General features: G+C 43.2%; 1 protein-coding gene across 2 annotated transcripts in view; it reads right to left on the bottom strand.

Annotated features, from left to right (window-relative positions):
* The window catches only part of Tnr (tenascin R), a 75,124-nt gene that overhangs the window by 38,191 nt on the left and 12,453 nt on the right, over positions 1 to 24,480 (bottom strand). For both annotated transcript variants that reach the window (XM_052200407.1, XM_052200408.1), the window contains 5 exons: positions 23,043 to 23,193; positions 18,584 to 18,853; positions 12,104 to 12,289; positions 2,034 to 2,123; positions 345 to 608 (listed from right to left, as the gene is read on the bottom strand). In XM_052200407.1, coding sequence (XP_052056367.1) covers positions 345 to 608; positions 2,034 to 2,123; positions 12,104 to 12,289; positions 18,584 to 18,853; positions 23,043 to 23,193 — 961 coding nt within the window. The remainder of the gene's footprint in view (positions 1 to 344; positions 609 to 2,033; positions 2,124 to 12,103; positions 12,290 to 18,583; positions 18,854 to 23,042; positions 23,194 to 24,480) is intronic.

The raw sequence follows: 24,480 nt of genomic DNA, 5'->3' as shown, positions 1-24,480 counted from the left end.
AAGAAGTAACTCGGTAAAATGTTCATAATATGGATCCAGGATTTTAAACTTGGAAAAATGCGACAGAGAGCCTTTAGCATTCCCCTGATTTAATGCAGGAAGGGAGAAATAGATCAGCTCCTGTGTCTAGGCTGTAAAAGTGTGACATAAAATTTCAGATCTTTGCTCATTCTTTCCCTTTACTCTCAAACATTTTCTTTCATGCATATATTAATTGCCTGCCCCACCCCCACACCCTTACACATCTCTTAATTTTCTCTTCTGGAAGACTGGGACATCTGAATAACCTCATGCTAAGATCTAATTACTCCTGAACCTCACTGAGATGTCTGCTCCCCTGGTACCTGTGAAGGCATCCACAGTAGACTCCAGGCTCTGTTGCCGACCTCTTTCAGCAGTGATGGAGATGATGTATTCTGCTCCAGGCTCTAGATCTGTTAGTGTATATGAAGTCCTATCCCTAGGTACAGTAACTTCTGAGGAGATCCCAGAAGATGGGGTAAAAGTAATTCTGTAGTGATCAATGGGACCACTGGCCTTGGTCCAGATGAGAGAGATAGAGGTCTCTGAGGAGGCTGTTACCATGAGGTCTCGGGGACTGTCAAGTTCTGTGGATTAAAATAAAATTCATCCAAAACATAATCCACACATCAAATGTGGTACAAGAAGAAAGGAGGAGTGGCCCCTGGTTCTGGAAAGACTCAGTGAAACAGTATTCAGCAAAACCAGAACGGGGAAGTGGGAAGGGGTGGGTGGGAGGACAGGGGAAGAGAAGGGGGCTTACGGGACTTTCGGGGAGTGGGGGGGCTAGAAAAGGGGAAATCATTTGAAATGTAAATAAATTATATCGAATAAAAAAATAAAATTCATTCATTCATTCATTCATTCAAGGTCTTATTTAGACTGGGCAGGTCTTGGGATCATTAGGTATCATAGGATGACCTTAAACTTCTGATCCCCTTTCCTCTACCTCTCGAGTGTGAGATTACAGGCATGTACAGCCTCACTTGGCAATTGGCCTATTTCATACTGGCTCCATAGGACAGCCCTAGTTATCGGACTACCCTGTGTAGAGTCTCCAGGCTGTCAAGTAGACCTAATGACCATGAACCCTAGCTTGTCATGGTTGATACTTTTCTCACATTTTTTTAATAGCTTCCCTTCGAAAGATGGCCAGTGATGTGCTAAACAGATGGGCAATCTGCAGAAAGGCATTATTAGCAGTGACACTGGCATGCATCCCCTACTGGGATAGATCTAGATGCTGATTTGCTAGAGCTCTATACTTGTTTTCTTTCATCCTCCCTTGGTAAGCCAAATGGAGAAAGAGGAGCCACTACCACATAGGATAAGGTGTTCTTGGCAAGTAAGTTTCACATGTTCCCCTCCCTGACTCAGGTTTCTTTGGCTTGTCTTAACCTCAGGTGTACAGGTCTGAAGACTAATGGAACCTCTTGTTAGTGTGTTCCTCTAGCACATTTGTTTATGCTAGGCTGAACCTTGGGGACAGGGATTGATCCAGCCCCCAACCCCCACCCCTGCTCAGTCTAAGATATTTATATCTAAGCTTACTGAAATGAGTTTGAAGTTTCCCAAGGATTTGGAAGGGAAATTGTTGGATTCAAAGCAGTAAGAATCTTATGTGGAACTTTTTTGCTGCTCTAGGATTGTATAGAATGTTTCTAAGTCTAGGCCTTTCTTCCAATAACCTTTTTGAGTGCCCTGTGTTACAGACTGAGGACACACACTCTGCCTGCTATGAAGGAGATTAGATAGAAAGATAATCTGCTACAGCATCAGCCTGTTGGGGAGTTTTCATATCTACTCTGCAGTCCTTCTGATTGTGGATCACACACAGGTCTTTGGTGAATAGAGTGGGACTTCAGATGTCAGGCCAGGCACAGGGTACATGCTGACACTGGGCGATAATTATTAACAGAGACTCTTGTTCTCTGGGATAGGTTCCCCATGGTGATCCTAACAGTCTTATATGCTTACAGCCTGGTCATCCTCTTAACCATTCTCCAACTTACCAGTCCTGGCATTCATGGTAGCAGGAATGCTTTGTTTCGAGTTCATTACTGCAGATATTCCAACTCCATACTCTGTCCCTGGAACCAGATCTATATGTAAATGCAAAAACAAGCATTATTCTCTATCTTTCTGTATCTGTCTGTCTCTGTGTGTGTGTGTGTGTGTGTGTATGTATGTATACATGCATGTGTACATATATATACATATATATACACACAGGTGTATGAAATGAAGAAGACTAAAAGGAGAGAGGAGCATGGTCATAAATTCCTCTTTATATTTTGTTTAGTATACTTTCAGTTTGCTCCTAGTTTTACCTATTAAGAAATCCCAATTTTGCTACTTGGAATGAAGTAGCATATGAAGTAATGGATTGAGCTGGCCAGAGTCAAGTGGCTTTTTGCTATGGGTCCCACTCAGAAAGGCAGGGAGGCTGCCCACATTAGTGTCCTTGGGAAGAGTAGTCATGTCTAGAACGGTTTCCTGTGTGGATGTGTTTCAGGTTGGCTGAAACAGTGAAGTAGACTCTTGTTTAAACTGTGCAGGTGTGAGGAGAATGTAACCAATAGGGACACTGGAGACATGAGCCTGGGAGGAGTTTCTTCACTGTGTGTGTGTGAGGACTTTATTATATGTTTTACAAACAAGTCCTGAGGCAATATGGGGGCTTGAGAGTCACTTCTAGAAAGCCATACTGTATGGACTTTTCCTGTGAACATGGGACTTTCAGGGTTTTAACATAGATTCATACAGAAGCCCAGTAATTGTGAACTCCCCAGCAAAGCAGTAACTCAGTCTAGGGTATTTAAGCTACTGATCAATTACAGTTTACAGTGACTTCTGCTAGACTTGGAATATGGAGGAAATTCAAAATTATAGGGTATAAGCCTCACAGGAAATCCCTTGGGAGTTCATTAGGAAGGATCGCTGACAGGCTCCTAGAGCATCTGGAATTCTCTGGAGTATTTCTCTCCACTGTTTCACATTTGTTTTCAGATCAGCCGGCTTGATTGATGTAATATTTTCCTATTGCTGTGGTGACAAATTGCCATGATTTAGTAGCTCACGACAATACAAATTAATGATCCTCTAACTGAGAAGGTCTGAAATCTAAGATGGCTCAGAAGATTGTATTCCTTTGGTGGTCCCAAGGGAGGACCCATTTCTTTGCCTTTTTAGCTTCTTGTGGTTGTATGCATTTCTTGTCTCTTGTCTCTTAATTTTCCTTCAAAGACTGAAGTTTAATATTATCAACCCTTTTTGATAATGGTCTTTGATCTCACATTCCACTGTCATGTCTACTTTGACTCCATCCTCCCTATATCCAGCCTATAGGGAGCAAGGTCACTAAGCAGGACCCACATGGATAGGGCAGAACAGATTCCCCATATCAAGGTCTTTTTATCACAGAAGGTAAAAAGTCACAGATGCTAGGTATTAGAATGTGAGATCTTTGGGGATCATTACCCTTCTACTATAACTGGCTTCAAACTCACCCTCATTTATTAAGACTTAGATTATAGAAAAATAATCTAATTGCCATGCAGGGCCCTCCAGTGTTCAGGCTAAGTCCTTCCAATGGGCTCATTATGAGGCCTGCCCGGGGCTCCTGAGGACTGTGGGTTGTAAGACTGTCTTGTGCTTATGTCACACTGTGCTTTTCACGTCTGAGTGTGTCTGGGCGTCATCTCATCCCATGAGGGTGGATGGGTAGTCTGTTATCCATCCTTATCTATCTTAAGCTGTGGCTGTTGTCACACACTACTACGAACTGGTGGCTTCACACAATGGGAACATATTCTGCAACAGTCCAGATGTAAGAGAAGAAGGTATGGGCAGGACCTTATAGGATCCTGCCTTGCCCTTTCCTGGCATCTTGTGATGATGCTTATTTCTTTCCCTGGCTTGAAACAGTGCTTCTACAATCTCTTCCCCTCCTATCTCGTGACTTTCCTCCTCTGTGTCTATTCCCTCATCTTAAAATGACACCAGTCACACTAGATTAGAGTTCCAGATGAACCCATTTTAAACTGATCATATAACTACAGACCCCTTCCTAAAATACTGTCATTTCTGTAGGTTCTGTGTGGACATGGATTTTTATGGACAACCTTTCAACCTAGTATAACATTTATAAGAGTGGGGGAGAGGGAGGGATGGAGGGGGAGAAAGAGAGAGGGGGGAGAGGGAGAGAAGGAAAGGAAGAGAAAGAGGGAGGGAGAGAGGGAGAGAGAAAGGAAGGGAGGGAGGGAAGGAGGGAGGGAGGGAGGGAAGGAGGGAGAGAGGGAGAGAGAGAGAGACAGCTCTCATTAATCAGCGGCTAGTTTTAACAACAGGGAATGCTGTATGGAAATCAGAAGGCTCCACCTGTTTCTAGCTTTAGTTCAGTTCACACTCTGTGTGATTCTTACCTGGTCTTATCCATCAGTGCACAGGTAGGTACATGTTGCCTTTAGGTATATATATATGCAGTTGTTGTTGTTGTTGTTGATTTCATGAAGCTTAGCCCCTGACTCTGATGCAAACCATGATTTACAGTTGCATCAGGGTATTAGTGAGGAGTTCTTCTGGCTGATCTCAGTACCTGTCTTTATACTAAGTAGGTGATTTCAGTGCATACAGGCTCATTTAAAACACACATTCATTGCCATCAATATATTTCACTATTCCCAGAACATCCCTGTTCGGATAAATCAGGTTACCTTTAGGGAACAACTCAAGATCAAGACCGTCACTTGACTATAGTGAAGTAGAAAATTTCCAGCATAGGCAAAAGGCAGCAGATCAGGGGAATAAGACAGAAATTATATGTTGCGAGTGGATCTGGTATGTAATGTTTCCATTCAAGTTTCTTATTTATGAAGCTTAAATGAAATGTTCAATAATTTACAACAGAATTGCTTTCTCCCAGAAAACAGCAGCAGTTAAAGCGCTCTTCCCAGGCTTTCTGTCTAGGGCGCAGGAAAGCAGGACTCTCTTATAGGCCTATGCCTGCTGCTTTTCTTTGATTTTCTGCAGCTCTCTTCCTGAGCTACAAGTGAATTGTTGCTCATTGCCAGCAAATAAAGAGCAGGTCTGGGGGAGAAGAAAATGTGTATCCAAGGCGTATCTGGTACACTTCTCTCTCTTGGCACAGAGAGCGTTCTGAAGGATTTTTCACTTTAAAGACCCCATTGCTCTCCATCAATACTCCTTTTATTTTCCCATTCAACCCTTGCAAGTGGGAGCATATAAATGGCTCTGTTCCTGTTAGTAACAAAAGCTTGGAAAATTCATCCCATCGGAAGTCACTATTCTCCATCCCTTAGAGAATGTTCTTTGTTCTGCTTGAGGGCTGACACTTCTCTAAACTCTTTCACTACATAGCCATTCTTCTCTGAATCCCTAAAGCACATAGCTCATCTACTCCGTAAGTTACCGAGAGTCCCCTTTGTGTCAGGCACAAGGCTATGGGCTATGGATGTGAAGAGAGGTGATAAGACATCACCTTTTGAGGGTCAGTAAAGCATCTGTCCTGGAAACGAAGTTAATTACTTATTGAGTACCTGTGCTATGGCAAATACTGAGTTGCAAGTATTAGGTGATCTAGAAGAAGAATAAAAGAAAGGCAAAAAGAGACAAAGTTAAAACAAGGATTTTGAGTGTCTAATGACGAAGCGGATAGTACTAACTGTACCTTTTATGCAGACCTGTTCATGTCCTTATGAACCTTGTCTCATGAACAAATATGGGCTTAGAGAAGGCCACCCCTTAAACACAAAGTTAGTACAAAACAGAGCTAAGTTTAGAACCCAGTTATCATGCTTTCTAATATCTGTCCCTTAGAGTCATATAAGTTGACTCTGGGGACTGTCGTGAACAAACTGGAATCTAAGAGTCGCTTATGACAATACTGTCCACTGTTAAGTAAGAGTAGCTTCAAAAGATGGACTCAGCTGGACTGTAGCAGCCAGAGAAGAAGGTATTTGGGCTGGGCCTTGAAATACAACTAAGATGAAGACAGATAGTGGAGAAGAAAAGTGGAGTGTTCCTGTGGTCAGCATTGGACACAGCAGGTACCACTGGGCTAGTCTAAGCTGGAGGGTAGTGGGCGTGGCCAGTGTTCTCAGCTGCACTGCAAGAACTGCCATGATGGAGGGAGAATACATCACTTGCTCCTGCCAGGAAATCCATGCTTACGCTACTACTGGGGAACAATGGGGAAGGTAGAGGAGTCAGCAGGAGTTGTCTCTTGCCAGCAAAACATAAGCAAGTCATCTGGCATCTGTAGGCTTAGTTGGCTTCAGGTGAACATGAGTTACTATAGATCTTCCATCTCTAAATCCCTGGGTCTATCTCCCACAAGTCTGTGAAGCTCAAGGCCAGCAAACAGGATTTGGGGCTTAGTTAGTTCTAGTTTACTGGTTGCTGTCACAGAGGGACAAACTGAGAACCCTTTCCTTAGGAGCTTCCAGTCATTTTCTTGATTTTTGATAGCATGTGTCAAGTTATATCTGGCAAATTTATTTATGAAAATAAGACCATGTTCCAGCACAGTGAAATCTCTCAGTGGTAGAACTCTGAGGCAGCGATGTCACAGGTAGAGAGGGGTCTGGAGACAGACGATCTTCCAAGATGTCACACCTCATGTGCAATGATGGTCTGCCCTTTAGCTAGATGGAGAGCCTAGTGGAGTTGCTTGGCACTGCACTCCCATCTTGGGTAACTTCTTCAGGGTTTCTCAAGTGAATCAGGCTCTCAATGACATCACCTTGCCTCTGGGGACATGGATAAGGTTAAAAGCACTAAAAGAGGCAGCCAGCTCCATCTTGACTTTAAAGACATATTTTAAAAGGAAGTAGTATTAAAGACTTAATATTGAGTAATTTTAAAAGAAAGTAATATAAAGTTCTCAGATGGAATGTTCTTCTTGCCAGTGAATTAATGGGGAACATGGCTCATCACTCCAGTCTTAAAGTGACACCCCATTTCTGGTTCTCTGGTGTAAATAAATGTTGAAGGAGCTGAGTAAGATACATGTATCCTGGCCTCTGTCTCTTCTCCTGGCATCTCTTGTACTGGGCTTCTCACACTTGTGTATGGACCTGGTTCTACAGTCCTATGAGTCCTATGAACTCCTGTTTCTGCAGCTTACCCCATATCTTCCTGTTCCCTAACAGGTCACATTTTTTTTTAAAGGATCCCCTACCAAAGTGGCCACTTGGGGTCACTATGACCTTGCCCAAAGGAATCTGAACTTTTAGACCCTTAGCCCATACCTCTCCCAGTCACAAGCGCTCAAGGCCTATCCTTGATGATTTTTGTACCAGCATGGCAGAGAAATACAGTCAGGGTGAAATGGACACAAATGCTATCTGATCAGTGTCGATTTGACAGCTGTCCTCCATTTAAAGTCTCCAATTCCTTCATGGAAAAGTCTTCCCAAGAATAGTATACCTGCACATACATCTTGTAGAGCTCGCTCTCCCATTCCTGGACCTATATATGGGCCCAAGAAAGAAGTGATAGGTTTAGTAGATGGCCACCATCCAATGTTCCCTACCAATCAGAAGCTGTGAAGAAGGCTAATCATGCTGATGGGGTGTGCTTGCAGATACCAGCTGTATGTGTACATTCTTGTATAAATATGAATGTAAATGTGTATTTGTGTATATTTATGTGTGTTTTCAGTATGAGTATATATGTGGGTCTATGTAGTTGTATTTGTGTATATGAAAGTATATGAGTGCATATGGTATGACAATGCATAGACATGTATTTGCGTGTAAGTGTATGAGTTTGTATGTATATATATGAGTGAGTGTTATTGCACACAAGAGTAGGAATGTGTGACTGTATAAGTGCATATGTATGCATATAAGTATGTGTGAGTATTGCTTGAAGTGAGTGTGGATACAGTTATGTGCACTTACCTGTGTATGTGTGGCTGGCTGTAACTTTACTTTTTGACAGTTTACATTATGGCACAGTGTCTATAGGCTCTACATTTCCCTTATTGATTGATGCTCTGATTATCAGCTTGCTGACTACAGATCAGACTATGAGTATTGAGCAGTGGCTGGCTAGGAAGCACTCATGAGGAACCATGAGCACCAGCTCCTTCCACTTGGTCTCCTGGTCACAGGTATCCACAGGTATCCAGGAGGAAGAGAGAAGGTTGGGGAGGATGTACAGAACTCAGAGGTTGAGCTAAAAGAAATCTTAATATGTAAGATACAGAAGTCACCCAAGCAAGGAAAAGCAGAAACAAACCACTGTAGATGCAGAGTCTATTGTTTAGAAACAAAGTTTTGCCCCAGAAGGAATTCTCTGGCCATTGCCTTACATAGAATAATGAGGGAATATCTGGGATTCTAGACCTGAGCCTAGGTTTGGTGTCGTAAAGGACAAAGCTGTGGAAGGGGACTGGTAGGTATGTGCTTGCTGTGAGCCTTTTAAATAATGAAGAACCCTAGAGCCAAGAAGGGTGGCCTCAGAGACAAGAACTTCCTGTAAGTCCAGGTACTGCTGCCTCTAATTGTAGCCAGCACCTGTGAAGATCAAGGGGGTCTAACAGCGTGCCAGGGAAGGAGCAGGCAGCAGTGGGGCGAGGACTGAACTTGGTAGAGAGCAAACAGTGAAAATCCGATGGCTGATGGGCTCCAACTTCAGTACTCACACAATGGCACATATGGTTTTCTTTAACCCTCTTGACAGCTCTGTGGTAGACAGCAGGGAACCGAAGCACAGCAAATGTAAGAACCGGTGTCAAAGAGCAAAGCCATGAAGCTGTCTGCCTCCAATCTGAGTGAGGACAGCAAAAGCTGAGCTCTAAACAAATGCTTTCTTTCTGTCAATGTGTGTGTGTGTCCATGTGTCCACACACTTCCTGAGGCTGTGACTCAATGAGTCGGGTGGAAAAGGCTTCTACATGTCCCCAGGGACATCTCTGCTGCTGGTAACCATATTCACTTGGGGTATCATGCTGATCAAAAGAGGTCATCCTAAATCAGCCGCCAGCTAACAGACCTCTGTCTCCACTTTGACCTCCAGTATCATCATGTATGTACAGCCTCCTGTTAGCAGCAATACGTCGAACTCATTAAATATATGACTCTGTAAGAGCCGGAGGGGATGGAGGATACCGAGAAAACAAGGCCCTCTAAGTCAGCCTGCTCAAAGCTCATATGAACTCCCAGAGACCGAAGCAGCATGCACAGGCCTGCACGCGTCTGTCCTAGGTCTCTGCATATATATTATGGCTTCCAGTTAGTGTTTTTATAGGGTTCCTGAGTATGTGATAAGGGGGTTCTCTTGTGCCTTCTCTTGGGTTCTTTTCCTCTGTTTGTCTTGTTCAATTCTGGCGTAATAGTTTTTGTTTTATCTTATTCTATTTTTGTTATATTTTACTATTTAAAATGAGGAAAAATATATGAGTCTCACCATAGCTCTCTTAGGGGATCACTGTCACTTACAAATGAAGAAATAGAGGGTTGGAAAGGGGGTCAGCTGGCCCAGGCACATGGAAAGTGATGAGTCTAAGTCCAAGTCAAATTAGAGGTTTCTGGAAGAGGCCCACACAGGATACAGAAGCCAAGAAAGCTTCCTCTTCAGAGTCCAAGTAGGGCAATGAGTGACATACAGTTATATAGAACTGGGACCAATCATTTCTCCATTTTCCCTTCTCTCCTTCCTGGTCCTTTCTTTCCCCAGAGACTGCAGTGAGAGAGCAGTGATCCTTGGAATTAGGCTCAACAAAGGAGCATATTATACTTGGCTTTCTTATCCACCTATCAACCCCCCTTAAATTATGTAGTGGTTTGCATTTATTAATCTCCCCAGCAGTGAACTTCCTAGGACAATTATGAGAGGTACATATTGTACACACATACATAGACACACACACATACACATACACACACACATACACACACACACACACACACACACACACACACACGCATGCATACACTCGTGCATGTATTACATATATGTAATATATATTATTATATTATATAATATTATATTATATACATATATATAAGTATATATTATAATATATATATTAGGGGCAGCAGCAAGGGAAGAAAAGCATCTTCATGGGGACTCAGAAGCTGCTCTGAGTCACCACATCCCTTGCTAGCGTTGTAACCTTGTGCAAGTTTCCAGAGGCTCTGAGCCTCAGCTTTCTCATCCATACAATGGGGGTGCTCACAGCTACAGACATGTGGTGTAAGACACGTATCAGTGAACACAAAGTCTGGGGAATAGTAACTAGGCTGTGATTGGTTTTCTGTGATTTTACAGTGTAGCTTCTATCCAAGCAACAAGCCACCTTTCTTGTAAAAAACTGTTCCTAGCCAAATCAGCCTGTAGGTGTAGGCAGAGGAGTACTATTTCCCCCTGTACCGTCAGTTTTTTGTTGCGGGGAATTTTTTTTTTTTAAATCAGCGTTGCTGGCTCTCTGCAAGGCTTGCTGTCCCTTCCATGCCCAATTCCCTCCTGTTCATCTGCTTCATCAGCGTATTTCCCATCTCCTTGCAGGGTTTCCAGCTGTGTATCTGTTTGGAAAAGGCGTTCTTGAATGTTTACTTAAGTAGCTTCCTTTGGCAAGGAGGCTGGGATTTCAGCTCAGAAGGAAACAGCTTCGATCATGTGCATTTGTTTACTATTCTCATTCCTGCCCAGTCCCTGGACTTGAAGGACGGCACATGCTTTTGCAAGCCAAGACACAAGTTAAATAAAGTCTATGGGCTCAAGGGCAGCCTCCGCCCCACAGCATTTAGTGCCGTTCATCTCTCATGTGAAAGTCACACGGCATTCCTCAAGCACCCACCTTTTGGTGAGGTCTAGCAGGTATATTTTCTTGGATAGGTATCCCATGGGATCAGGGGGAGCCATGACTGCGTTCCATCTCCCCCAAGATCTGCCACCACCTCCCCAACTCCCGTCAGGCACTGTGTTGACCTAGGATACTATCTCTGTCCATGCACCATCCTTTCTTCTCTGGCATCACCAACAGACTCCTGGCCCGTCTGTGTCAGCCCTAACCCTTGTCTGTACGTATTAATTATTGCACTGCTTTGCTTAAAATCCCTTATCCAGCATTATGCTGCTACTATAGAGTTTATCGCTTAGGAAGCTGAGGCAGGAGGATCATAAGATGGAGGCCAGCCTAGGTTACACAGTAAGACCTTGTCTCAGAAAGCAAGTAGGTAAATACATAATGCATAAAATCCCTCAGTGATTCCTTGTTCTCCTCTAGCGTAGCTCAAACTCTTTATAGGATACAGAAGGCATGACCATGCTCCCACTGTAAGTTTTTTGCAGTTTTATCCATTAACTTAGTCGTTCATTTATTTAAAAAGTGCTGATTTGGGATCCAGTATGTGTTTGGCATTTTGCTAAACCCTGAATTCAACAATGAACAAAACAAACGTGTACTGACTTTTATAGAGCTTTAGGTGTAGGGTCAAGATCAAATAATATAGCCTATATGTATAGGAACAGTGCAGAGAAGGGATTGTTTGAGTGCAGGTCTGTTTGACCTTGTTCCTCATTGAGTAACATGTAAATTTAGGTAGTGAAAGGGAATCTGGCATGAACTATACAGTGAGAATGCCCTGGGTGAGGAGGCACAGTGTGTTTGAGGAAATGAAGGAAGAGAATCTGTGGGCCAGGAGCATAGAGATCATCAGGCCATAAAAATGAGGTCGACTAGGGGAAGTAAAGAAAAACAGGCCAGGCTTGGGGGAACTGTTCATCCCAAAGGCACTGCTAGATGTCTAGAATGTGTACATAATATAATGGATAATAAAAATGTACTTTGGGAAATTATTCAATGTTGCTAGAATAAAGAGTGGATTAGGTTGAGCTAAAGAATGTAGAGGATTATTGCCATGGTTAAGAGATGACAGTTGTTTGGAATGATTGATAGCTGTACACTCTAAAGTTGGTGATGTGTTTATTAGCTACTTAATATATTAAATCAGTAGGATTTGTTGGTGGAATAGTTTGAAATAAATAAGTTGAGGAGAGAGCGGTAAGGATACAGATTTGAGAACCATCCAAAAAGACAAGTCTTACTCACCTGTGAGGGTAGTCTTGGTAGTTGGGCCAATGCCCTTGGGTACCAGCGCTTCATGGTACTGCTCACCAGCTAGGGTGCTATACACAACCTTGTACTCCTGAGCTTCTGCCTCGCTGTTATCCCATTCAAGGTCAAGGCTAGTTGCTGTGCGGGAACCCACTCGCAAATTCTTGGGAGCATCAATCTCTAAAAATAAACAGATATCACCAACATTGTATGTAATTGCGCATATTTGGGGTGCATCTTGAATGCTAATAATCTTTGCAGTGAGAGCCCACACCTCCTGATCCTTGGCCTCTCATCTGGATGAAGTTTGAAGGTGTGGCTTCCCCTTTTTGTTCTACCATGATAATTCCTTGGGTGGGTCACTTGATTTGGAGTTGGATGTCAATGAATTTTATGTTTCCTCTCTATCATCTGAAAATTCAAGTAGAATTCTAGAAACTTGAAAAGGATCTGACTAATATCAGAAGTTTAAAAGCAAGGAAAAAGATAATCGAGTAGGAGAAAACAAGGAACAATCCCAGGAGGTTAAAATGGAATAGAGATTGCTGATTTTAAGCTACCTTCCTGTGGGCTTTCTTGGCACTGATACAACTGAGCAGCATGCAAGTTGGAAATTTACAAGGTGAATGAATGGTGGGTGTGTTACAGTGTGTCAGGCCTCAGTGTGAAACACTTTTGACACCTAAAATAATGGCACCACAGACAATTCTTTTAAGGTTTTAGAATTGAATGGGCATCTTTGGGAAAGGAAAAGACAATGCACATCATCCAGAGATAAGATGTGCATGTGAAACGCACAGCATGACATCAGATACAAATGCAGGAGTCCAAGCCTGGATGGATGGCTTACTGTTATCGCTAATGACTTTCCTGGCACCTGAATGTGTGCTCTTCAGCTTGTAAGAACCTGAATGACTATTGGCATTTCCTCCTATCATCTTTGGGAGATACTTCTCTTCCCCAGGACTGCCCACCTGCACAGGCTTCTTTGAGGAGGAGCAATGTAAGAATATGCAGTGTAAGAAAGTATTGTCTTGAAAATGTGTCACTTAAAAAGTCCAAAATCGTTCCAGCCATTGGGATGTGAATTTAACATTGGGATGGTCCAGTTATTTGTTCTAAGTAGACTGTGGTAATCTGCCAATGCCAGGCAAGTAGCCCACCCCCGTGTGTTCCTGTGGAAGAGGAGACTGCTGTGAATTGATACGAACACAGAAGCTTCTGTTGTGTGATGTCAACTGAGTGTGGGTGTGGGAGATCTTGAGCAGATGGATGTCTTTGCGGCTTATTTTTCTGAGAAACTGATCTTCATTCAACCTGTGTTATCATACAGGATACTATTCATTCTTGATGTAGTGTACATTGTTTCTCTAGGAGTTAGAGGGACAGAGAACATGGGGGCAGACATATGTGAGATAAAAAGATATACAAGGAGAAAGATACAGGGCAAAGATTCTGTGGCCTGAACTGAAGGGGAGAATGTTAGTAACTTTTCTTTGTTAGCTCACCTTTCAAAGTACAGAGAAAGAGGCAGCTGATCACTTTGTATCCATCCACAACCAGAAAGTAGAGAAAGATGAAGGATAAGTGCTAATGCTAAACTCACTTTCTCCTTCTCATGCAATCCAGAATATCAGCCCACAGAATTTATTCCTCCCATTAGGAGTGGGTAGTGCCTCAGCTAACCTACTATCCACTCAGCTAACCTTCTCTAAAAACTTCATACATATGCCCAGAAGTGTATCTCCTAGGTGGTTCTCAACTCTGTCAGGTTGATGCATATTAACCATTGCAGAGGTAAAGACAATTAATCAGGGTTAAGGTGGAGACCTATAGTTTACGTAGAAAATGTTATCTTAGAGATTTCTTCTTTTTATAAGGACATAGATTGTAATCTAATGGCTATTTGCCCTGAACTCTACAGGAGGGGATAGTGTTTTATCTGAAATGAACAGCTGTTCTGATCTCAGTACTTATAGAAGTGCTCATTCCTAGAATGAGGGCTTGGGCAGTGAGTATCAGAACTGGGCAGAGTTGAGATCCGTGGGTCTAGAAAGAACAGCTGGAGGACATCCGTGGGGGCGGGGGGGGGGGGGGGACGACTGAGCAGGTCTCTGAAACACGCCAGCAAAGACAGATGGCCAGTGGAGCCTTTCTGCAGGGACTTGTGTCTGGGGACTCTGGTACTAGCCTGTTTATCTAGTCTTGAGACTATTCATTAGATCAGATTTTTTCCCCTCTGTTTAAAACTTTCCATTGCTCCACACTCTTTAATTGCAACAGTGGTGGTCTAACTGGGCACTGAGTGGGTAGACCTTACTAACACATATTCTGTCGTTCTTGAGACACATCAAGCTTATTTGTACTCCAGAGCTTTTGGACCAGCTGCTGTGTTTGCCTGAAATGTTCTCTAGCTCTTATGTGACTTAGGTCTTACAGTTCTTAGCTGGAATGCCACTTTCTTAGAAGGGTAGACTCACTCCAGGGGAGCTTTCCTTCTGTCTTATCCATTTTCCTCCCTATCTCAGAAATCATGATTGAAGTGATCTCTCATTCTGCTTTCCCTTAACCACCCAGTTCTCCTCGCCTTGGAGGCCATTTCTGTGAAATGGACTCTCCTCTGTTTATAACTTCCATGCCTAGGACAGTGCTTATGGCCCCAGAGGATGTTCAAGGGGTACATGGTGAACAACAATATGTCCCATCCACTTCTCAACCTCAATTGTTCCCTCCAAGCCTTTAGAAATGGCGTATTAAAAATGTCAGTTGTGGGCTTTGAGATTGCCTGAGGTGAGGTGACATAGGGAACAGAATAGCTGTGACAAAGGCAGCCAGCCTTGCAGAAACAAGATGTCTCTCTGCTGTCCACAACCAGCAGCTTAGCTGAGGGGTCAAGGGCTTCCTGGTTGAACTTGTGAAGAACTTGTTGGAGAATCCCAGAATGGAGTCATCAGCGAGGAGAGGGGGAGGGGAAACAAAACACTGCTTTGGATGATTGTATTTGTTACCTGGGGTTGTCACACAACTCAGCCCAAGCTGGGGTCTGCATAGGAAAGAAATGCCTAGAAGCTTGAAATGCACATAGTATATGGCATAGTGGTTGTTTCCTGAGAGCTGTGAGGGAGTCTGTGACATGTCTCTTAGCATTTCGTGATTCTCTAGTCATCTTGGGTATCCCCTGTCCAGTTTCTGCCTCTATCTTCATATGGCATGTCCTGTGTGCATGCATGTCTCTGTCCTGGTTTCCCCATCTGATAATGACAAGGTTGTTGAATTAGAGCCAATCCCAAAGACTTTACCTCTATCTGCTCCTCTGCAAAGACCCTGTTTCTAAGCAAACAGAGGGACAGAGCTTTAGCATCTTTTCAATCCATAAGAAGTGCTAGGCACAGGTGTGGGTTATTCAGGTCAAAGGCATAGATGCCTACATCCTTTGAGAACTCTGCTCAGAGTGAAGTCCTCCATGATGGGGAAATTGACCCCAGAGTCTCCATGAGGCTACAGAAGTGGGAAGGGACTCTAGGCTTCCTACTATGTGCTTGCACCAGGTTCTTCTTTGCAGAGCAGCTCTAAGACCCACACTAAGATCCTACTCACCATGCAGAAAGCAAATCTCAGTTTTAATTGCCTGTGCAATTAGCACACTTCTAGTATTGAAGCCATCACCTGGAAAAACACTTTGCTTAATTTGAATTTAAGCAGAATTCTGAAATGACTGAGGGCCCTACCTGTGAGGGTCTGCACAACCTTTCATCATTTCGCTGGCATCTGCCAACTCTGGACTTGGAGAATCTGTCTGCAGAGCTATTTGTTTCTTCCTGCCTCTACTTCCCTCTTTCCTAAGGGAGACTAAGGGAGCAGGCATGTGTCTGAGGCACAGGCTAAAAATTGCATGGAAAAGCAGCCACCTAACAGGTACCAATCCACTAGGCACCCTGAAACTGAGAATCTTGCCAAAGTGAACTGAGACTCAGGAGGAGCTCTCTTGAAGGAGGTGGGAAGCAATTGTCTTGATTGGAATTTTCCTGGGCTACCAGCCAGTGCAGTTCCATCTTGCCGACCTGAACATCAAGAATTCACGTTTGCCCATGCTGCTTGAGAGCTCCCTTCTCTTTTCTTGCCTCTTCAAACTCGTTATCAGAGCAGAGCACAAAGGAGCCACTTTCAAATACAAGCTATCTTGAAATTAAGAGAAGAATGCAGAACATGTGGCCCACAGCAGATAGCAGTGTATGTGCTTGCACATGCACGCGCACATACACTGGAGGTTGACCAGGACCAAGAATGGATCTTACAGGACTGTACTTCCTCATGCTATTATGTAAACATTTTTGCCTAACTGGGGAGAGAGGAAGAGAAATGAGAATAATTTTTCTAAGAAGCACACTCAAGTCTTTGGGGGATCTCAAGATGTGTTCACTGAAACAGTCTATTGGCTACACTCCAGGCAAGGCACTGGAGTCTGGTACCAGGGATTTCGAGAAGAACTTAAAGAGCATCTGGCAGACTCTGCCTGCCTCCTGATGCTTGCCACAGTCTTCATTTGTTTTTAGGGGGAAAGCTCACCAGTGTTGTATAGAGCCATATTGGGGTGTCATGCCACATGGTAGGAACTTGACATTAGCCCAAGGACAATTCCTGGCTTTGGGCAGGAATCTGACGTTAGGGCATAATAGGGAAGTAGGTTACAGCAGGAATTTTTATCCTAGGGTAGAAAAGCTCAGAGTGAAGGTTAAGTTTTTTGTTCCTCCAGGTCTATGAATTCCTGAATTAAGCAGGTGACCCACCCAGCTGCCTGAGCAGTCGAGCCAAGGACCACCAGGCAAAGCCAGACGACTTCGCTGGAACTCAACCCAGAGTCTGGGGCTAGGGGCTTGCCCAAATTGTTAAAAGGTCTGACCGCCATTAAAGTTGGGGCCTTGATCGGTAAAGAATCGTCCTGGCCTCGTTCTTTTTGTCCCTTCCCCATCTATCCCTCAGCTTCTGTTCCAGCAACCCAGTTCATAGTAGCTGCAGGCAGCTACAGAATACAACACAGTGTCCATACTCATCATAAGACTCTTGGCTGCTCTCTTTTACTGGGAAAGATGGGGATTGCTTGAGTGGTGAGTTGGGCAGCAAAGCCTGTGCCCTGCGAGTCTATTCCCTTCTCTCATGGGACTGCTGATGTAGGGCTCCAATCTCAGCCTGTTCCTGAGTCCTAACCTCAGTAGTCCTCCAGGACTTCCCATGGGCAGACTAGTCCATGTCTTCCCCAGTCATTCAGTTTACAAATCTGTCCATCTGCAACATTTCTCTGTTACAATGGCACTCCGATTTTGATGGTGTATATATCTTACTATTTTGCTTTACTTATCAATGATTCAAAATCTAGATAAAGAAGGTGAGCTGGTTATTGCATATTCTTGGAGCTTTTGACTCACGCCATCTTGTAGCAGAATCTCAAGCTACTACAATGCAAGGTCGGACATGTAGGTTAGTGTTTCTTCAGAAGACAATGGTTTTTAGATCTTCTAGATGGGAATCAGTTTTCTTTGATCCTTGGAGCAACTTGGAACTGGCAAAAAACATTCTTTGACATGTAACCTCTCATAGAAAGAGAGGACGAGGCCAACATTCTAGATTCATAGGAACTCAAGTTTCTAACCTCATCACAGGACCTTGCTTCCTTGAGGGGTGGTCTATCATTCTTAGCCACTGGCTGGTCAGGCTTCTGCACTCTGAATGAGAAAGTTAGTCATCCTGGCTTTTCTGATTGCTGATAAAGCTCTTGAAGGAAGCTCTTTATGAAGCTTTCTTAGGGCATCACTGCAAGAGTGAAAAGAACTATAATGGGTTTAACTCATCTTCCTGTTATTAATGACTATGTCTATAGCTTGTCTTTTACCAATTGGCCATATTGCTAGAGGTTTCAAATGGCAGATTGACTCAGGGACCTCTGGAAAGTTTGCTGATGACTCTGCAAGTTAAGCTTTGCACAAGACTGAAGAGTGTTCACCATAGTGAAACAACCACTTCAAGCTTAGAGAATCTCGACAGCTTCCTGTAAATGGCAATGCAGTGTCTCGAGAAACAGACACCTTTTTGAATTCTCATGGACTTGTCATTTAGACCAACAATATGGATGCTCATATATCTTCTGGACAAACTTTTCACTTCAGAAATGAGAAATCAGAGACTCATGGAAGGAAGGAAGTTACATTAAGTCACAGATCTGGGCAGCACAGTTAGAATGAGAATCCAGCTCTCCCGACTTGATAGTACTCTTTTTCTTTTGTTAATGCTGGAATAGCAATACCAGCAGGAGCCTCCTAACCTCCAACTTTCTTTTAGTAGCCTCTGCTAACAGGTTGCTCAGCAACCTGTTTTTTTGTTTTGTTTTGTTTTGTCTTGTCTTGTTTTTATGTTCTCTGGTTGCAATAACATTGTCCTGTCATCGCCCAGCCCCGGTCCTTTTCCCCACCCCAGTCTCACCTGTTGTAAATTGGGTGCTTGAGGCATCACTTTCATTGGTTCCCCGGACTGCGCTGATGGACACCTCGTAGAGGGAGCCAGGTCTAAGGGCTTGCACTGAGTACTGGCTGAGGGGGGGCTGTAGCCGGAAGGTAGTTTTCCCGCCTTCTCCACCCACCAAGCCATATTTTAAGAGAATGAAATCAACTTTGGCTCGAGGTGGGGTCCATTCCACAAAAGCCACAGTATCAGAGACATCTCGAACCAGGATCTGCGTGGGTCCATCGATGACTGCATGGGAAACAGAACAGGATGTTGATTCAGGAGTAAGCCTTTTTTGGCATCTGTTTACCTCTTTCCTTCTTGCACTAGCTTGCTCAGTGGGATGGGTTTCCTCGTCTACTGTATAGATGGGACATATGAGATACAAAAGAGGAAGTCTCTTCCTACAGCACACATTTGTTGATACCATGGACACTAACACTCAGTTCTCCTGGAACTTGGGCTCTTTCTCCACTCATTGACTATATGTTTCAGGTGCTGGTGTTTCAGTCTGGGCAGGGAAAGGACACTTACTAGCTTGGGTGACTCTGACCTATTTCAGAAGTAGTGGCACAGGAGTAGAGAAGAGACTTCTGGCCTGTGCCTGGTGCCCAGATCTTACCTTCACTGGCCCCAAATGAAAGCTCTGTGAGATAAGAGAGACAAATGGGACCCAGACATGGTTGCCAAAGTCTCATTATGAGAATTCAGAAGTTATTCCTATCTAGCTTTATTTGGCTTGGACAACCAGACTGGCATTTGCATGTGTGGACATGAAATATGCCAGTCAGGAAAATGTGCTCATCTGAATTCAAAGGGCTCCAACTCTGGAATTGTTTTTTAACCCCCTCCCTCTCTCTCCCTCCCTCCCTCCCTCCCTTCCTTCCTCCCTCCTCCCCTCTTCTCCTTCCTCTCCCTCTCCCCTCCCTCCTTCTTTCCCTCCCTCCCTCCCTCTCTCCCTCCCTCCCTCTCTCCCTCCCTCCCTCCCTCCCTCCCTCCCTCCCTCCCTCCCTCCTTCCTTCCTTCCTTCCTTCCTTCCTTCCTTCCTTCCTTCCTTCCTTCCTTCCTTCTTCCACAAGTGTCTGCATATTTCTGAGCCTGAAGACACACAACACAAAGGGTTTCCCAGGCTCTCTGGTGCTAGAAATTGTCTCTAGAGGTTAGCCTGTGTAGAGCCAGGACTGGTGTGGAGATTCACTACCATACTTACAAAGAAATAGGTAGCACTAGATGTGGGGTGAGGACCAGAGAACTGAAGAGGAAAGGAGGGAGAGGAGGGAAAGGAAGGCGAGGAAGGGGAGGAGGGAGAGCAGGGAGAGAAAGGGGAGGAGGGGGAGGAGGGAGAGCAGGGAGAGAAAGGGGAGGAGGGGGAGGAGGGAGAGCAGGGGGAGAAAGGGGAGGAGGGAGAGCAGGGAGAGGAAGGGGAGGAGGGAGAACAGGGAGAGGAAGGGTAGGAGGTAGGTATAGCTATACAGACAAACAGAAATGAGTGAGCATGTGTACTTATGGAATGATACAGAGAGTAACTCAATTTCTGATATTCCATTTTATGGTTCAAATCTTTTATGAGTCTCAGGTATATATATATTTGGCCCTGGGTTTCTAGGAAACAATTTATGTCCTTCCAATAAATCTTCTTTTGCTTCAGTTAGTTTAAGTAACTTTCCATAGATTCCTCTGGAATCTTTGGCTAAGATTTGTTTTTAAACTCGTACACACTGGGCCACTTTCAACTCTTGTCTCCAGCATGGGTGTCTCCACCAGGACTACTGCAGGCTAACCTCGAGTTAGTTCCTCAACTTTTCAAATGTGAGCCAGTCTCTAGATGCCTGACTCTCAGACCATTGCTGTTTCCTAGTGAACAGCTTGGGGGTTTTGGTCTAGTACCAGCTACAGTGAAAATCACTAGATCATGTTGCTGCTGCCTGGCTTGGCTCTATTTATCATACTTGAGGTAGACATGCATTTAAACAGAAAACATCTATTTCCCCCCACACACTGCGACTTTAGGTGACTCAGACCTTTGCTATTTCACTTAATTTAGTCACAGGGTGGCTAGATGCCCTTCTATCTATGGCTTAAGTTAAATGTCTGAAACACTGTAGATACTTAAGAGTACTGAGTGAACGAAAGGAATGGGTGAGCCTCTTCATCCTTGGGAAAGTGATGGGAGAATATTTTTTCTTTTTAAACTGGAGCTTTTTGAGGGAGGAAGAAAAAAGGCATCAGGGAAAATCAGATAATCACATAAAGCTTTTGTCCTTCAACTCTTTGGATTCAAAAACCCTAATCATAATGGATTGGCCATATTAGAATGTGATTATGTAGCACAGAGGGCGTTCGCTGCAGGAGGTCTTGTATTTGCATTCATAAAATGGCCTGCCTGGAAAAAGCCAGTCTGAGTGCAGATGAGGACTCAGAGCTTCACAGGAGGGGGTTGGTGTAGGTCAGACCTTAGCAGAAGGAAAAAATCAGCAGCAGACAGGCATGGGAGCCAGCCTTCTTTCCTGCTGCATCTTGGATACCACTCTTCTTTGGTCAACTGGTCTTAATTCCCTGCTCTAAGCAAGGCTGTAGAAACCTTGATTTTTAATCTCAGCACTAATTTCTAAACAAATACAAGTCCTTTCAAAAAATAGAATGCATGTGCTTTTTTTCTTCTTTCTCTTCTTTTTTTACATTTTTCTTGTAATTTTGTACATCATGCAAAGCCATTAAGTAGGACTTCGTTTCTTAATTGAAAGCTGCTTAGCTTTCCCATGGTTTTCTAAATCTGGAGCTTTTAATTTTAATTTTAAGGAACTCTTAAAAAGTACTTGAAGTTTTATTTTAAAAATTCATATGGATATAAAACTGAGACAGAGTTGGATTGCTTAAGTGGCCTCAATACTGGGGAAGCAAGCTACTCAACTGGAATGTTCTCTCTCCTTTTCTGAGGCATCTTTCCTTTTCAGCCTTTTACCTGCTAATGCTTTTTTTTTTTTTTTATGTCAGGCATAAGAATGGCCTAGAGACACTCCATGTCAAAAGTGAATCATCTATCCTGTTAGCAAATGTCTAGTCTTCAGAATCCAGCATAACCTTGGGGAACAGATTTGTGCCTTTGGCACTCTGGAGACTCCTCCAAATCATCACGGTTTTGCTTCCCTGGGGTTTCTTCTGAAGTCCACTTTATTATAACAGCACTTTCTTGAGCCTCCTCCCCATAGTGAAACATTGTTTTAAGAAAGAAAATGTAAAATGGATGAACAAAATAGAAAAGAGATCAAAACAGAACTTCCCTGACTGACAATATGTGAGAAGAATTATTAAAGGTGCAGATCTCCTCCTGATGCTACTTTGAGACTTGGCTCTGGAACCCTGTTGCAGCAATGCAACATAAGCTAATGCCACAATGGCTACAAAAAAAAAAAAAAAAGACTCATCGTTTTCTAGACGAAATCTAAGTTTAAACAGTTAAACTACACACATTGCTTTATAGAATAGTGCTGTGGTTCCCCATTCTACCTGAGCCAACATTTTCTTCTCAACCTAAGATTGGCTTTCTAGCATGTCAATTCTGTTCATGAAAAAGAAAACTGTGTTAATACTCATCTACTTTTGTTTTTGTTGCTAACAGGGAAACTTGCATAAGCTCTACATCTAACCTTCTCTATCAGTAAATGAGAGTCAAAAAGCCTAGTACTAGATGCTACTTATCACTTCTGAGTCACTCTCAGGAGTCACACAGATATGTATCACAGTTGCTAAGTTACAGCACCGAAGCTGAACATCCTTTGTCAGCTAAGAGGACAATAAGGCAAAATATGACAAGATTAATGAATTGATCTTGAAAATACAATGATCCTGAATGAGAGAAACTGTGGACACCAAAGGGATAATCAGCTTGGGCCATCACTTCGCTCAGTGCCTCAACTCTGCCTACTGGTTTCAAGTAGTCTTCCCTACTGCTTCTACTTCTTGCACCTTTTTTGTGTATTCCAAGTATTGAACATGCGTCAGTATAGTGCTAATTGTGTTGTGTACTGTATCCAATTTAATCCTCATACCAATTCAGTGGAGAAGGTGTTATAAACCAGATTGAGGGTTGGGAAAGCTTGGTTGAATTTCTCTAAGCTTTATAGTAGTGAAGAATGGGTTGGATCTCACTGGTTTCAAGGTTTATAGCAATCAGAGGTCAGTGTATGAGGCTTCATGAGTGAGATTAGTAGAAACATACTGGAACTATTAATAGAGAATTTTCTCCATGGAACACTTTCTCGGGTTTGTATGTTTGCAAGGGTGAGCAATAAGGACTGTGTTCTGCTAGGATCTGACAGAGTGTGTCAGTTGCCAAGTCCCTATATCATTTCAGCTTTCTGAGGAATCATAGAATTCTTTTCACCCATCCATGCCTGGCAGTTCTCTGTGCAGCTATGTAAGAATTAGAGGTACTTACCAGTGGAGACGCTGGCAGAGGTAGGAGGGCTCCGGGCTTGTTCTTTTAGAGCTACAACATTCACAATGTACTCTTCCCCAGGTTTCAGTCCTGTCTGGTTAAAGGATGTAACATCGCTGGGCAGCTGAGCAATCACCCCTCCTTCATTGTTCTGGAGAGTGGGGTGGAACAAGAGAAATCATAGGGGTCACTGGGAAAGAAATATGGTGAGAGAAAGATACAGGGGCAGGATGCTGATTGTGCAGACTGAAAATTAAAAGACAGACTTCATCTGCTCCCCCATGAACTATCAGCGGAGTGCTTGGGGCCAGGAACATGCCCAACAGGCTCAATAAGAACCAATTTTCAAGAACATTTCATTGGTTTAGCCAGGATTTTCTAAGTTTGCCAATAAAATCTAATCATTCAGTGATGCAGATTGACTCTTGTCAAAGAATTAATGTTCTAAGGTTATGATCAATGTTATCAATTTTTTTGGCACCTATTGTGATGATTATGCCCTTAGCTGTTAATAATACTTGTTTGTATGTGTATATATACATGTAAGTATATGTATATATATATATGTATGTATGTGTGTGTGTGTGTGTGTGTGTGTAATATTTGAATCTAAGACATTACCAGATTTGTTTTAAAACCCAGAATTGTTGTTTCATTCCACTTTCTTTCTTATGGTGCTACCTAGGTGCCAATCTGTCACTGCCATGTTTTCCCTTCATTCATAACATGAGGTATAAAGAAAAAGAAAAGAAGCCAAGAATGAAATAGAAATAGGAGGGAGAGGGAGAAAGGAGATGAATGTATGGAAAAGGAAATGTGAAAAAGCAATTTGATGATGTTGGGTTCAAGATTTATTGTCAACATTAATCTGCCATCTCTCTCTCCCTCTCTGTATGTATGTGCCCATGTACATACGTACCTACCTACTTACCTATCTACCTACGTCCATTCTTCCAATTACCATCTACCCATCTCCCTGCTTATACTTTGGAAATAGTGAAGACAGTGGGTCCTCTTGTAATCCTGCTATTTGTATGTGTTCTTTGGTCTTTATGCCACTGGGGAGCTCCATATATAACTTATAGGCATGCTCTTATAAATCAATGTGATAAATGTTCCTTTCCCATTGCTTCAACCTATACATTATGGCATCTATTCCATGCAGCCATGTATTGTGTATTTGATCTTGACTTGCCCTGACTGGCTTGTCTCTCAGTCAAAATTTTATATATTATATGATATATTATATGTAGAGCAGGAAAACTTGATTTTTTTTTTCCTGCCTGAGCAGCAGGATGACATGATTCTTCCTGCCTTGTTAGAAAACCAGTTGCCTGCAATTCTTTATTGGCCATTTAACTCATATAAAACATATCCTAACAGATTTGTACAGAACATCTGTTTAGGTGTATTTAGCTTGCTGTGACATGACTATATT

The sequence above is a fragment of the Apodemus sylvaticus genome, chromosome 12 (genome assembly GCF_947179515.1).
Source record: "Apodemus sylvaticus chromosome 12, mApoSyl1.1, whole genome shotgun sequence".
Taxonomy (NCBI): domain Eukaryota; kingdom Metazoa; phylum Chordata; class Mammalia; order Rodentia; family Muridae; genus Apodemus; species Apodemus sylvaticus.
Note: the sequence above shows the minus strand (reverse complement) of the source record. Positions and strands in the feature narration are given on the sequence as shown.